The 14765-nt window shown below is 48.9% G+C and overlaps 1 protein-coding gene across 1 annotated transcript in view; it reads left to right on the forward strand.

Annotated features, from left to right (window-relative positions):
* The window catches only part of DNAH2 (dynein axonemal heavy chain 2), a 126798-nt gene that overhangs the window by 49213 nt on the left and 62820 nt on the right, over positions 1–14765 (forward strand). The window contains exons 23-37 of the mRNA XM_017850549.1: positions 398–572; positions 1335–1498; positions 2873–3034; positions 3139–3242; positions 5227–5383; positions 5533–5615; positions 5729–5909; positions 6310–6448; positions 9720–9937; positions 10183–10284; positions 10968–11093; positions 12030–12140; positions 12987–13175; positions 13618–13721; positions 13818–14007. Of these exons, the coding sequence (XP_017706038.1) occupies positions 398–572; positions 1335–1498; positions 2873–3034; positions 3139–3242; positions 5227–5383; positions 5533–5615; positions 5729–5909; positions 6310–6448; positions 9720–9937; positions 10183–10284; positions 10968–11093; positions 12030–12140; positions 12987–13175; positions 13618–13721; positions 13818–14007 (2205 nt within the window). The remainder of the gene's footprint in view (positions 1–397; positions 573–1334; positions 1499–2872; positions 3035–3138; positions 3243–5226; positions 5384–5532; positions 5616–5728; positions 5910–6309; positions 6449–9719; positions 9938–10182; positions 10285–10967; positions 11094–12029; positions 12141–12986; positions 13176–13617; positions 13722–13817; positions 14008–14765) is intronic.

Consider the following 14765-nt stretch of genomic DNA (forward strand, 5'->3'; position numbering starts at 1 on the left):
TTTTTTTTTTTTTTTTTTTTTTTTTTTTGAGATGGGACCTCCAACCATTGCCCAGCCTGGAGTGCAGAGGTGCAATCATGACTCACTGCAGCCTCAACTTCCTGGGCTCAAGTGATCCTCCCACCTCAGCCTCCCGAGTAGCTGGGACTACAGGCATCTCAAGTGATCCTCCCACCTTGGCCTCCCAAAGTGCTGGGATCACAGGCGTGAGCCACCACACCCGGCCAGGGTTTCTTTTAGGCCCAGCAACTCACACTTTGACTTTTTTAGGACTTGTCACATGTGCAAAACTCATCCCCAGACTCTGGTCTGGAGGATCAGAAAAGAGTCCTTACAAGCCTTTATGCGAGGGCAGACCTCCTGCTCCTGGTCATCTGCCACTCTCTGACACCCCCAGGTCTTGGAGATGCTGGACAGTCTCAATGGGGAATGGGCTGTCTTCCAACAAACTCTGCTGGACAGTGAGCAAATGCTGAAGAAATACAAGGAGAAATTCAAGACAGGCCTGATCCACTCGGCAGATGACTTCAAGAAGAAAGCACATACGCTTCTGGAAGATTTCGAATTCAAAGGTCCTCCTTGATACACCTCTCCCGCTTCTTTAGCCTTTGTTTAGAGGCCCCGCCTTCCAAGCCCAGGTCCTGGGAAGGGAAAACTGGGAGGGGAGGAGGAGGGTGGGTGCTGGGGCGGGGAAGAGCCTCCGCTCAGGAGCAAAGGAGGAGGACACTCAGTGGCTCTCGTTTTGGGCACAGGTGCAGCTCATAGCATTTCTCCTTTTCTTTTTTCTTTCTGTTTTTTTTTTTTTTTTTTTTGAGATGGAATCTCTCTCTGTTGCCAGGCTGGAGTGCAGTGACTCGATCTCAGCTCACTGCAACCTCCACCTCCTGGGTTTAAGCGATTCTCCTGCCTCGGCCTCCCGAGTAGCTGGGACTACAGGCACGTGCGCCACCACGCCCGGCTAATTTTTGTATTTTTAGTAGAGACGGGGTTTCCCTGTGTTGGCCAGAATAGTCTCGATCTCTTGACCTTGTCATCTGCCTGCCTCAGCCTCCCAAAGTGCTGGAATTACAGGCGTGAGCCACCGCCCCCGGCCCCCATTTCTACTTTTCTTATTCCGACTTCCATATTCCATCTGTTCCTGACTCTCAAGCCGCATTTAGGAGTTTTTGCTAAGATTAGCCGTCATTCTTTCAATGCGTTCCCTCTTGCTCTCCTTCCCTTCCCTCTCTCACGTGAGGAGAGAGGTGAGATTTGCCCACAAAGAGATAGGAGAGCCGTGGCTGTCCTTGCCAGACGGGAGCGGGAAGCTGAGCTTCATCCTGAATCCTCCACAGGCCCTTTCACCAGCAACGTGGGACACATGTCTGCCCTAGACCAGATCGCACAAGTGCGGGCCATGCTGATGGCCATGCGGGAAGAGGAAAACAGTCTCCGAGCCAACCTGGGCATCTTCAAGATTGAGCAGCCACCCTCTAAGGACCTTCAGAACCTGGAGAAGGTGGTGTGCTGAGCGAGGACCCTGTGGTCACTGTCGATAAGGGGCAGGGACAGGATAATGGGTCCTTAGCACCCACAAAGGCAGTGGGATGGGAGAGGAGCTCACGAGGAGCTTTTGTTTCAGTTGAGGTAAAATTCACATAACAAAATTAATTCTTTTTTTTTTTTTGAGACAGAGTCTTGCTCTCTTGCCCAGGCTGGAGTGTGGTTGCGCAATCTCGGCTCACTGTAACCTCTGTCACCCGGGTTCAAACGATTCTCATGCCTCAGACTCCCGAGTAGCTGGGATTACAAGCATCCGCCACTATGCCTGGCTACTTTTTGTATTTTTAGTATAGAGATGGGGTTTTACCATATTGTCCAGGCTGGTCTTGAGCTCCTGACCTCAGGTGATCCACCTGCCTCAACCTCCCAAAGTGCTGGGATTACAAGTGTGAGCCACGGCGCCCCGCCAAAATTAACCATTTTGAAGTGAACAATTAGTGACATTTAGTGATTCACACCACCTCTATCTAATTCCCAAACATTTGTATTACCCTAAAGGAAACTGCCCCTTAGCAGTCACATCCATCCCCCGTCCCCCGCCCCAGTCAGTTATGAGCCTATTTTCCAGGTGTGTGATTCGCCTATTCTGGACACTTCATACAAGTGGAACCATATCACACGTGGCCTTTTTAATCTGGCTTCCTTCGCTTAGCATGATGTCTTCAAGGTTCATCCATGGTGTAGCATGGATCAGGACTTTTTACAATGGCTGAATATTTATATTTGAATATTGTATGAGTTTACCACATTTTGTCTACCATTCACCAGTTGATGGACATTTGGGTTATTTCCACCTTTTAGCTAAAGGGAGTAGTGCTGCCATGAACACGCGTGTACTTGTATTTGTCTGAACACCTGTTCCCTATTCTTGTGGGTGTAAGCCTAGGAGTGGAATTGCTAGATCATATGGAAACTCTATGTTTAACTTTTTGAGGAGCTGCCAAGCCATTTTCCACAGCAGCTGCACCATTTCACGTTCCCACTAGCAGTGTACAAGGCTTCCTATTTCTCCATATCTCCATGCCAACACTTATTTACCTTTTTTTTTTTTTTTTTTGGTTCTCGCCATCCTAGCGGGTGTGAAGTGGTATCTCACTGAGCTTTTGATTTGCATTTCCCTAATGACTCATGACATTGAGGGTCTTTTCCTGTGCTTGTTCCTTGATAAGCTCTTAAGGCGACAGAGGGGAGAAATTTATGTGGACGGAGGAGGCCGCTGTATTATCTAGAGGGAAAGCGTCACAGAGCAAGAGCAGCGAAGGGCCTGGGCGTCCGTCAGGGAGGAGGAGGGCAGGTGCCTCTTCATGCAATGCACCTTTCTGCTCCGTAGGAGCTCGACGCCCTCCAGCAAGTCTGGGAGATCACACGAGACTGGGAGGAGAACTGGAATGAGTGGAAGACTGGCCGGTTCCTGACCCTGCAGACCGAAACCATGGAGACCATGGCCCACGGGCTGTTTCGTCGCCTCACAAGATTAGCCAAAGAGTATAAGGTGGGGAGAAACAGGGCGGGGAGGCGGAAGAGAAGCTAGTGGAGGATCGGGGTCTATTCCCAGGGAGGTCATCGGGTCTTCTGATGCCCCCAACTTTTGCTCAGGACCGAAACTGGGAAATTATTGAAACCACTCGCTCAAAAATAGAGCAGTTCAAGAGGACCATGCCTCTCATCTCAGACCTGCGGAACCCTGCCCTTAGAGAGAGGTGAGGCTGCCCCTCTGCTCCTGGGTGTCCACTCTGCCCCTCTGGCCTGCGCTACCACCTGGTCCCTCCTATTTCCTCTCCACGGTGTTCACAGCCCTCTCTTCCCCTTTGTCCACAAATGTATGTCTTTTTCTCTTTCCTCTTTTTAACAAACATTTAATTTTGATGGACGCATGAAAATTGCATACACTTATGGTGTACAGCATAATGTTTTGAAATATGTACACATTTTGGAATGGCTAAATTGAGCTAATTATCATATGCATTACCTCACATACCTATTTTTTGTAGTGAGAATACTGAAAAGCTACTCAGTGGTTTTCAAGTGTAGAATAGATTGTTATTAACCATTGTTGCCACAATGTACAGGAGATCATCCCTCTTGTCTAACTGAAATTTTGTGTCCTTTGACCAACACCTCCCCAACTCTCCACCTACCACCCCCAGTCCCTGATAACCAGCATTCGACTGTGCTTCTGTGAGTTCAACCTGTTCAGACTTCACGTATGACATATGAGTGCGATCATGCGGTGTTTGTCTTTCTTTGCCTGGCTTATTTCGCTTAGCAAAATGTCCTCCAGGTTCTTCCATGTTGTTGCAAGTGACAGGATTTTCTTCTTTCCTGTGACTGAGATATTTCACTGTATCTATGCACCACATTTTCGTCCTCCATTCATCGCTTGATGGACACGCAGGGTGATTCCACATCGTGGCTATTGCAAATAGTGCTCAGTGAACATGTGGCACAGACACCAAGCCTGCCACTGTCCTCTGCTTCTTGCACTGTCTCAGGTCATCCAGCCTTGCTGACTCTTGTTCTCTGCCCCCTGCCCTGGGGCCTCCCGCTGTCTGAGAGGGAGTTGTCTATCATGACTAAGCCTTATGTCTTTTTTTTTTTCTTTTTCTGGGGGGTAGACAGAGTCTCACTCTGTTGCCCAGGCTGGGGTGCAGTGCTATGATCTCGGCTCACTATAACCTTTGCCTCGCAGGTTCAAGCAATTCTTGTGCCTCAGCCTCCCGAGTAACTGGGATTACAAGCACCCGCCACCATGCTCGGCTAATTTTTGTATTTTTAGTAGAGATGGAGTTTTGCCATGTTGGCCAAGATGATCTTGAACTCCTGGCCTCAAGTGGTCCGCCCACCTTGGCCTCCCAAAGTGCTTGGATTACAGGCATGAGCCACCCAGCCCAGCCCGCCTTATGTCTTTTGTTATACAAAAGATTTTATTTTGAGGTAGCCAAAAGTATAACTTTCTTTCTGTATGGTTTTTGCCTTTGTGCCTTGTTTAGGAAGACCTTTCCTATCCCAAAGTTACAAATACATCCTCTTCATTCTTTCTTCTAATGCTTTGTGTTTCTCAGGTTTAATTCCTTTAATCCGTCAGAATTTATCATATGGTAGAGAATGTATCTCGAGCCACTGGGGATAGATTTATAAAATAAAGTAATTTTATAAATGGTGTTTTAATAATGATCTATCCATTTAAGAGAAAATAATTTTACTTCTTTGTCTTTCTTCCAGTATAATGTTTTTGGCAATGCCGAAACCATTAAGTGTTATACGGTTGTGTATAACCTAACCACTTTATTTGCTTACATTACTTAACCTCTCTAACCCTCAGTTTTCTCATCTGTAAATGGAATAATAATAATTCCTAATTTATAGAGTAGCCATGAGAATGATATGAGATGTTTCATGTAAGGCCTTTACTCAGTGTAGATCTAAAGTAAACCTGCGGTGATTCGTTGTGTGTTTTGTGGGCGCACCTGCCTCAACTCCCTCTCCAGATAATCCACTCCTGGAGGGTCTTACCTCAATCTTCGTGTTCCCCATGGTGCCTAAGATTGCATCTTCGAGCCTGATTAGCAAAATGAGTTGAATCGTGAATTAATAACTACGCAGAATCACAGTGTCCCAGTGGGAGACAGCGCTGGGAGTGATGGTAACGCTCCTGACCTCACACCCTCCTGTTCCTGGCTGCAGGCACTGGGACCAGGTCAGGGATGAGATCCAGCGGGAGTTTGATCAGGAATCTGAAAGCTTCACCTTGGAGCAGATTGTGGAGCTTGGGATGGATCAGCACGTGGAGAAAATTGGGGAGATCTCTGCTTCAGCAACTAAAGAGCTGGCTATAGAAGTGGTACGACCCTCCTCTCCCATGCTCCCACACCTCCTGCACCTCCTGGAGCACAGGCTTCCAGCTGTTCATCATCTGATGATGCCTCTCAGCTCCTGTTCCCCTTAGGGAAGAGATACCTGACTGCTATGTCCCCCAATTTCTCTCCACAGGCTTTACAAAACATTGCCAAGACCTGGGATGTGACTCAGCTCGACATAGTACCCTACAAGGATAAAGGCCATCATCGGCTCAGGTCGGGGGAGCTGGGGCTCTAGGAGAAAGGGGGGCTGTGTGACCTGGGCTGCAGCGTGGGGCCAAGGTTGGGCAGGTGGGGATGGACTATGATTTTGAACCCTTGTGTCCCAGAGGTACAGAAGAAATATTCCAGGCGCTGGAAGATAACCAGGTAGCTCTGTCTACCATGAAGGCATCTCGCTTTGTTAAGGCCTTTGAGAAGGATGTGGATCACTGGGAACGCTGCCTCTCCCTTATTTTGGAGGTTATTGAGATGATTCTCACAGTGCAGCGTCAGTGGATGTACTTAGAGGTCAGGACTCAGCGCCCAAGCTTTTCCTGCTTCCTGCTTTTTCTCCTTCATTTGCTTAAGATCTAGATTTTGCCCTGTTATCAGTCTCATTCTCCTACCTTTAAAGTCACTCTTCATCTAGGACCCAGCTGTCTGATTCTTAGTTATTACCTCTCACCTTAGATTCCCTCCTTAACAAGTTTTTGTTCTTCTTCAATGGATATTTCTTCCATTTTTCTTCTTAGACCCAAGTACCTGGCCCCCCACCTCCAACTTTCCTTGTAGAACTTGGGCATCTTGACCTTTGACTTCTGGCACTCTGTATCTTCTACTCAACTGTCACCCACGATCTGGGAATGGGGAGCAGAGGGTGGAGAGTGCATACAAAGTGGCCTCTCACCCCAATTTTTGGCCCCCTCAGAATATCTTCCTAGGAGAAGACATCCGCAAGCAGCTGCCCAACGAATCGGCCTTATTTGACCAGGTCAACAGCAACTGGAAAGCCATCATGGACAGGATGAACAAGGACAACAATGCTCTCCGGAGCACCCATTACCCAGGTCAGAGTTCCAGGGCTCCTGCCCTGACACAGCTTTGGCAGGTACTCTGCTTGGTCATGGTTGCATGTTTCATTGATTAAAAAGACTGATGCCCCCAGCTCTCCTAACGTGTCCCATCTCCATCACCTCTTCTAAGCATTAGATCACAATTCCATAAATTAAACTCAACAAGTATTTGCGTGGAGTATAATAATGTAGTGGTTAAGAGCATGGGATATGGAATCAGTCAGATGAGTTTATTTATTTATTAAAAAAATTTTTTTTTGAGACGGAGGTTTGTGCGTCGCCCAGGCTGGAGTGCAGTGGTGTGATCTGGGCTTACTGCACTCTCCACCTCCCGGGTTCAAATGATTCTCCTGCTTCAGCCTCCCAAGTAGCTGGAGAATACAAGCATGTGCCACCACCTCTGGCTAATTTTTTTTATTTTTAGTAGAGCTGGGCTTTCACCAAGTTGGCCAGGCTGGTCTCGAACTCCTGACCTCAGGTGATCCACCTCCCTCAGCCTCCCAAAGTGCTGGGATTACAGGTGTGAGCCACTGAGCCCAGCCTACATTGTCTTTAGTTTAGCAGATTAACTAGCCTTTAGCCATGGGATGAGGTAGGGTATGGGGAAGAAAGGGATGAACACATGGTAAGATGAACACATAGTGAGGGCTGGTTGACTGGGGGAGACTTGGGTAGAGAATCAGGGAGTCAGGTTTGACAACGGGCATCTAGAATGGGCATCCTGTGGCGAAGAATTCTGGCGGGGGTACAGAGGACCTCTTCATTTTACCTAGGGCTAGTCTTAGCAGTGCTTCATTTTTCCAAGAGCCTTCAGTATACACATCAATACAAATAATTTTAATTATTCTGATAAAAGGTAAACATGAAAAGTTATGATATGCAAAGTTGAATGACAACGACTGATACTATTTGAAATAATTGACCGAGTTATATTTTGGAACAATTTATAAGCAAAGCCAAAAAAACAATGATCCCTTTGTTGAACGCACAGAATAAATCCATCTTGTCCATGGCTACTGAGTCTGCCTGTGATCTCTGGGGGGGTCACTCAGGTTTGCACTCAGAGGACCCAACAGCCTGTAGACCCTGTGCTTGAAGGCATGAGGGTTACCTCTGAGTTCACACTCACTAGTGTCCCTCCTTTTTTTCAGAAAGCTAGAAACTGGGAAGACAAGGGGAAAATCAATCAAGACCTGAGGTATGGGGCTGTAGGCTGGGAGGAAAGTAACATTATTGAGAAGCTACCGATGTGAATACACTTCAATTAGTACTCACATTGGTTTTTTTTGTTTGTTTGTTTTTTGAGACGGAGTTTCGCTCTTGTTGCCCAGGCTGAAGTGCAATGGCGCGATCTCAGCTCACCACAACCTCCACCTCCCAGTTCAAGCAATTCTCCTGCCTCAGCCTCCCAAGTAGCTGGGATTATAGGCGTGTGCCACCACACCCAGCTACGTTTGTATTTTTTTAGTAGAGACAGAGTTTCACCATTTTGGTCAGGCTGGTCTCGCTCTCTGACCTCAAGTGATCCACCCACCTCGGCCTCCCAGACTGCTGGGATTACAGGCGTGAACCACCACGGCTGGCCTCACGTTGATTTTTGAGATGGATTTTATTGCCATTTTATACACAAAGAGGTGAAAACTCAATGAGGTGAATTGACATGCCAGTAAGTGAAAGAACCACTGTTTGATTGGGAGTCTTCTGCCGCCTGTTCTGGCACTCTTTTTGCTGTGACATGAGGGACACTGGCAACCCCAGTCCTTGTCGATTTCTTTCACTGTGTGCACATGACGTGTATCTAAAGTGCTTGCTAGATTGTGTACATGGAGGGAAATCTCTACTTTTCAGAAGCTCTTGGGTGGGCCAGTGGATCCCTAAGTTCTTCCCCCGGCCCTTCTTTTCTTTTTTTGCCTATGGGAAATGAAGGAAGATGGACCCCCAAGTTCTTTGGTGGGTGTGTTATACAGTGTCCCCCGCTACTCACTGGGGATATGTTCCAAGACCCCCCAGTAGATGCCTGACACCTCAGATAGTCCTGAACCCAATTGCCATCAATCAGAACATGTTTCTGTTTGTGTCTGCCTCCCATAAATTCAATGCCCTTTCCATCTTAACTAAGCACTTGTTATGCGCCGAGGCTGTAACTTTTGCAGTTTGAGGTGTGACAGCAAAACTATCATGAATTTCTTTTTCCTTTGTCACAGTTTCGCAGATAGAAGATTCAGATTCTTTTTTTTTTTTGAGACGGTGTCTTGCTCTGTCGCCTAGGTTGGAGTACGGTGGCACGATCTCAGCTCACTGCAACTTCCACCTTCTGGGTTTAAGCGATTCTCCTGCCTCAGCCTCCCAAGTAGCATGGCTTACAGGCACCTGCCACCACGCCCAGCTAATTTTTGTATTTTTAGTAGAGATGGGATTTCACCATGGTGGCCAGGCTGGTCTTGAACTCCTGACCTCGAGTGATCCGCCCACCTCGGCCTCCCAAAGTATTGGGATGACAGGCGTCAGCCACTGCACACAGCCAGAAGATTCATTCTTACTGTAGATCTCAGCAACCTCAGTTGAGAACTTTCACCTTTTCACTTAAAGGAAGGAAGCTCTTTATGGAAGCACTTTACGGCTTCTCTTTGGCGTATCTGAATTGGCAGCATCACTACTCTTGCACTTCTGCTTACATTATTAAGTGAAATAAGAGTCACTTGAACACAGGCACTGCTGTGATGTCACAACAGTCGATTTGATAACCGAGAGGGCTACTAAATGACTCACGGGCAGGGAACCTCTTCAGCGTGGAGGCGCTGGACAGAGGGATCATTCACATCCTGGGGGACAGAGCAGGATGGTGAGAGACTGCACCACACTACTCAGCACAGTGTGCAATTAAAACCTAGGAATTGTTTATTTCTGGAATTTTCCATTGAATATTTTCGGACCACAGTTGTCTGCAGGTAGTTGCAACCATGGAAAGTGAAACTGTGGGTAAGGGGAAGTTACTGTATTAATGAAGTCATATATGATGTATCATTAATGTATAAATAGTAACATGTACAATAGTGCATAATGAATAGTGAGTCATTAATTAATGGAGAGAATGGGATGAGCATGATAGAGGGTCTGGGGATACTTCTCTGCGTCCAGAAACCCTCATGGCAGTCTGTGCCCCACTGCTTAAGAGCTGGCAAAGAACACAGAGTTGGGGCATCCAGATCCCCCCAGGGCAGTGGAAAGAAGGCCATCAAATGGCATTCATCACGCTTCTTCCCAGGCCTCCTGGACACATTGACAGAAATGAACACAATCCTGGAAGATATTCAAAAGTCTCTGGATATGTATTTAGAGACCAAGCGACATATTTTCCCCCGCTTCTACTTCTTGTCCAATGATGACCTACTGGAGATTTTGGGCCAGTCCCGAAACCCAGAGGCTGTGCAGCCGCACCTCAAAAAATGCTTTGACAACATCAAGTTGCTGAGAATCCAGAAGGTCGGTAGAAGTGGCCACAATGAGATGGTGGGTGGGTATGAAAGGCTTTGGAAGGGACCCTGCCCTCTCAACAGGAGGGCCATGTTAATTAATGATTCTCGATTCTCAGGGGATAGAATTTCTTCCAATTGGTAATATTGAGAGGAGAGGAGAGGAGCAGTAATTACCCTCAAAAGGCCCCAGTACTTCTAGGCGGATACCAAGTGTGGGCCGGCCAGGCTCTGAGTAGCTTCTGTTTTCTGCAGGTTGGAGGGTCCAGCAGCAAATGGGAAGCTGTGGGAATGTTCTCGGGCGACGGCGAGTACATTGATTTCCTCCACTCAGTACTTTTAGAAGGGCCTGTGGAGGTGAGTTGTGGTGAGAGTCTGAGGACCTAGCTGATTCTTCTTCCTGCAGACAGTTCACCTGGGCCGGGCACAGTGGCTCACACCTGTAATCCCAGCACTCTGGGAGGCCGAGGCAGGCGGATCCCCTGAGGTCGGGAGTTCCAGACCAGCCTGACCAACATGGAGAAACCCCGTCTCTACTGAAAGTACAAAATTAGCCGGGAGTAGTGGCGCATGCCTGTAATCCCAGCTATTCAGGAGGCTGAGGCAGGAGAATCGCTTGAACCTGGGAGGCGGAGGTTGCATTGAGCTGAGATCGCGCCATTGCACTCCAGCCTGGGCAATCAGAGTGAAACTCCATCTCAAAAAAAAAAAAAAAAAAAAGAAAAGAAAAGAAAAAAAGAAAGTTCACCTGGCTCCATGAGGAGAGAAGATCTCTGTAAATGGCCGATAGTCACTCTTTCCCCTCCCACCTGCCATTCCTGACAATGATCATCTCTGCTCTGAACTGAAATTTCCTTCTGAAAGTCAGACCATCTGCCTCAGAGCCTCCATTTCTCTCAGGGACCCAAGCCAGCCGTTGCCCATTCCTGCTTTTCTCTGGGTACAAAGCCCTGGAGTGCCGCTTCCTAAGTGCCTTCCCTGTGGAGGACCTTGGCCGTGCCCCTGAGGCTGAGCTACCCTATTCTCCCACCTCCCCCCAGTCCTGGCTTGGCGATGTGGAACGGACCATGAGGGTGACCCTGCGGGACCTTCTCCGGAACTGCCGCCTGGCCCTCAAGAAGTTTCTCAACAAGAGGGACAAATGGGTGAAGGAGTGGGCTGGCCAGGTGAGTTGGGGTCAACAGAAATGAGGGAACAAGGGGCCAGGCATGGTGGCTCACACCTGTAATCCCAGGACTTTGGAAGGCCGAGGCGGGCAGATCACTTGAGGTCAGGAGTTCAAGACCAGCCTGGCCAACATGGTGAAACTCTGTCTCTACTAAAAATACAAAAAATTATCTGGTGTGCATCTGTAATCCCAGTTTCTCAGGAGGCTGAGGCAGGAAAATAGCTTGAACCCAGGAGGCGAAGTGACAACCTGGGTGACAAAGTAAGACTCCATCTAAAAAAATTAAAAAAAAAAAAATTTAAAAAAAAAGAAAGAGGCTGGGCGCGGTGGCTCAAGCCTATAATCCCAGCACTTTGGGAGGCCGAGACGGGCGGATCACGAGGTCAGGAGATTGAGACCATCCTGGCTAACACGGTGAAACCCCGTCTCTACTAAAAAAAAACTACAAAAAACTAGCCGGGCGAGGTGGTAGCGCCTGTAGTCCCAGCTACTCGGGAGGCTGAGGCAGGAGAATGGCGTGAACCCGGGAGGCGGAGCTTGCAGTGAGCTGTGATCCGGCCACAGCACTCCAGCCTGGGTGACAGAGCGAGACTCCATCTCAAAAAAAAAAAGAAAAAAAAAAAGAAAGAAATGAAGAAATGAGGGAACAAGAAGATGGAGTTAAAAAGATGGAGTTAAAAGGAGGTGGCCAGTGGAAAGACAGAATCTCGAGTCTCACACAATGTGGTTTCTTACCCCCCTTTCTGGGCTGTGGCTCTGGTACACTCCAAGCTGGACCCTTAGCTCCTGACCTGAGGCCCATGTCCCATCCTTCAGAGCAGATTGGGTGCAGTTGGGAGAGGCACACGGTTCTTGAAATAGCTGGGACTTGGGAGCTGGGCTGTGTGGGTGGCCGAGGATAGGGCTTTGGGACATGGCTTCTGCACATCCTCAGATGGTGATCACTGCCAGTCAGATCCAGTGGACGGCTGATGTCACCAAGTGCCTGCTGACAGCGAAGGAGCGGGGAGACAAGAAAATCCTCAAGGTCATGAAGAAGAAGCAGGTGGGAGGCCGAGCGCAGTGGCTGATGCTTGTAATCCCAGCACTTTGGGAGGCAGAGGTGGGAGGAGCCCACTTGCTTGAGCCCAGGAGTTCCAGACCAGCCTGGGCAATATGGTGAAACCCCTTCTTTACCAAAAAATACAAAAATTAACTGGTGGCACACACAGGAGGTTGAGGCTACAGTGAGCTGAGATCGTACCACTGCACTCCAGCCTGGGCAACAGAGCAAGACTCTGTCTCAAAAAAAAAGGGCTGGGCACGGTGGCTCACGCCTGTAATCCCAGCACTTTGGGAGGCCGAGGCAGGCGGATCACGAGGTCAGGAGTTTGAGACCATCCTGGCTAACACGGTGAAACCCCGTCTCTATTAAAAATACAAAAAATTAGCCAGGCATGGTGGCGGGCGCCTGTAGTCCCAGCTACTCGGGAGGCTGAGGCAGGAGAATGGCGTGAACCCGGGAGTCGGAGGTTGCGGGGAGCCGAGATCGCGCCACTGCACTCCAGCCTGGGCGACAGAGTGAGACTCTATCTCAAAAAAAAAAAAAAAAAAAAAAAAAAGAAAAAAGAAAAAAGCAGGTGGGTGCTCTGCAAGTATGGGTTAGGTCTGGGGCTAGAATTGCAGGGAGGAAGCAGTGAGAATTAGAGGTGAGCTGGTGGAAAAGGGCCAGAGCGAAGGTGCTTTATGATGGAAGTCCAGTGGGGGCAGTCCGCGGTGGAGCAGAATTACCAGGAGTTCCAGCAGGTGGGGTCAGCACCGGGTTGGAAGTGGTGCTGGGTGGGAGTGAGGGGTGATTGGGCTTTGGCGACATTGCTCTGTCTGCTCTCTTCCCTGCTGCCTCATGCCACAGGTGTCAATCCTGAATAAGTATTCAGAAGCTATCAGGGGGAACTTGACCAAGATCATGCGGCTTAAAATTGTGGCTCTGGTGACGATAGAAATTCATGCCCGGGATGTGTTGGAGAAGCTTTACAAGAGTGGCCTCACGGATGTCAATTCCTTTGACTGGCTCAGCCAACTTCGGTTCTACTGGGAGAAGGTGCCAGATGGGCCAACTCCCCACTCTCTTACCGTAAAATGGATCCTAATGCTTTTATTGCATCCATGTTCTGTAAATGCAAGGATATCCTAAGCCAACCCTTAGTCCTGTCCCAGTACCCTAATCCGGTTCTTCCTCCCATCTCCTCCCCACAATCAGGAGTGGCAAGCGGTTGTCCCAGTCAGGGCTCACTATGAATGTCACTCGAACAGGACTCAGAAACACTCCAGGCAGCTGCTGCGTTGGGTTGGGGTGGACGTGCAGTATGAAACACATTTTCCATCTTGCCCATAAACCACTCCCCTTTTCAACTCTAAAAGGGAACCCCCGATCCCTTCACTGCAGCCTCCCTGGCAACTCTGAGCCCCACTCTCAGTCATTGTCCCAGCTCTAACTCTCCTTCCAAACCCACCTCTTTCTTTTTCTGCCCTGTTTTCCCCAGGATCTTGATGACTGTATGATCCGCCAGACCAACACGCAATTTCAGTATAGTTATGAGTACTTGGGTAACTCGGGCCGGCTTGTCATCACCCCCCTGACAGACAGGTCTGCCGTGTGGGATGAATGAGGTGGCTGGGGTGGGGGCAGCAGAAGCTGAGAGGCGTCCGGGAGTCTGACTCCGCTTCTGTTCTCAATTCTCAGGTGTTACATGACACTGACCACGGCATTGCACCTGCACCGAGGGGGCTCCCCAAAAGGCCCCGCAGGCACGGGCAAGACCGAGACCGTCAAGGACCTGGGCAAGGCCCTGGGCATATATGTCATTGTGGTCAACTGCTCTGAGGGCCTGGACTACAAGTCCATGGGCCGAATGTACTCAGGTCTGGCTCAGGTCAGTATCCTGCCACCCTGTGCCAGAAGCCCCTTAAATACCTTTTCGTTCCAGAAAATAAACTGAAACCCAAATCTGGTTCAGTGCTTTGTAACTTCATGACATTGCATCCTGGGTAATTCTTTTTTTTTTTTTGGAGTGTAGTGGTGTGATCTCGGCTTACTGCAACCTTCGCCTCCCAGGTTCAAGCAATTCTCCTGCCTCAGCCTCCTGAGTAGCTGGGATTACAGGCGCATGCCACCAAACCTGGCTAATGTTTGTATTTTTAGTGGAGACAGGGTTTCACCATCTTGGCCAGGCTGGTCTCAGACTCCTGACCTCAGGTGATCCACCTGTCTCAACCTCCCAAAGTGCTGGGATTACAGGCGTGAGCCACCGCGCCCAGCCACAACTAGGAAAGTCCCTTCCCCTTCCTGAGCTTCATGTAGCTTATTTGCAAAAATCAGAAGATTATAAAGGATTAAAGGATTAAAGAAAATAATGCGTGTTAACTGGAGCAGAATAGACAGTGCACACAAGTTCCCTACCCCAGTCTCTTTCCAACCCACACCTTTTCTACCATCACCCCAGATTGGCCTCATCTGATGGAAAGTTCTGGCCAGAAGCTACAACAGTATACTCTAGTGCCCTTCTCCCTGCACTCTATTCTGGAGGCCGCCTCACCTAGTGAAACATTTTAAGGAAGGGTGTGTTAATCATGCTTTCTAGCCTTTGGGGCACCTCTCTTGCTCCCAGTGACTCTGCCTTGCACCCCACAG

The sequence above is a fragment of the Rhinopithecus bieti genome, unplaced genomic scaffold (assembly GCF_001698545.2).
Source record: "Rhinopithecus bieti isolate Rb0 unplaced genomic scaffold, ASM169854v2 scaffold_32008, whole genome shotgun sequence".
NCBI lineage: Eukaryota > Metazoa > Chordata > Mammalia > Primates > Cercopithecidae > Rhinopithecus > Rhinopithecus bieti.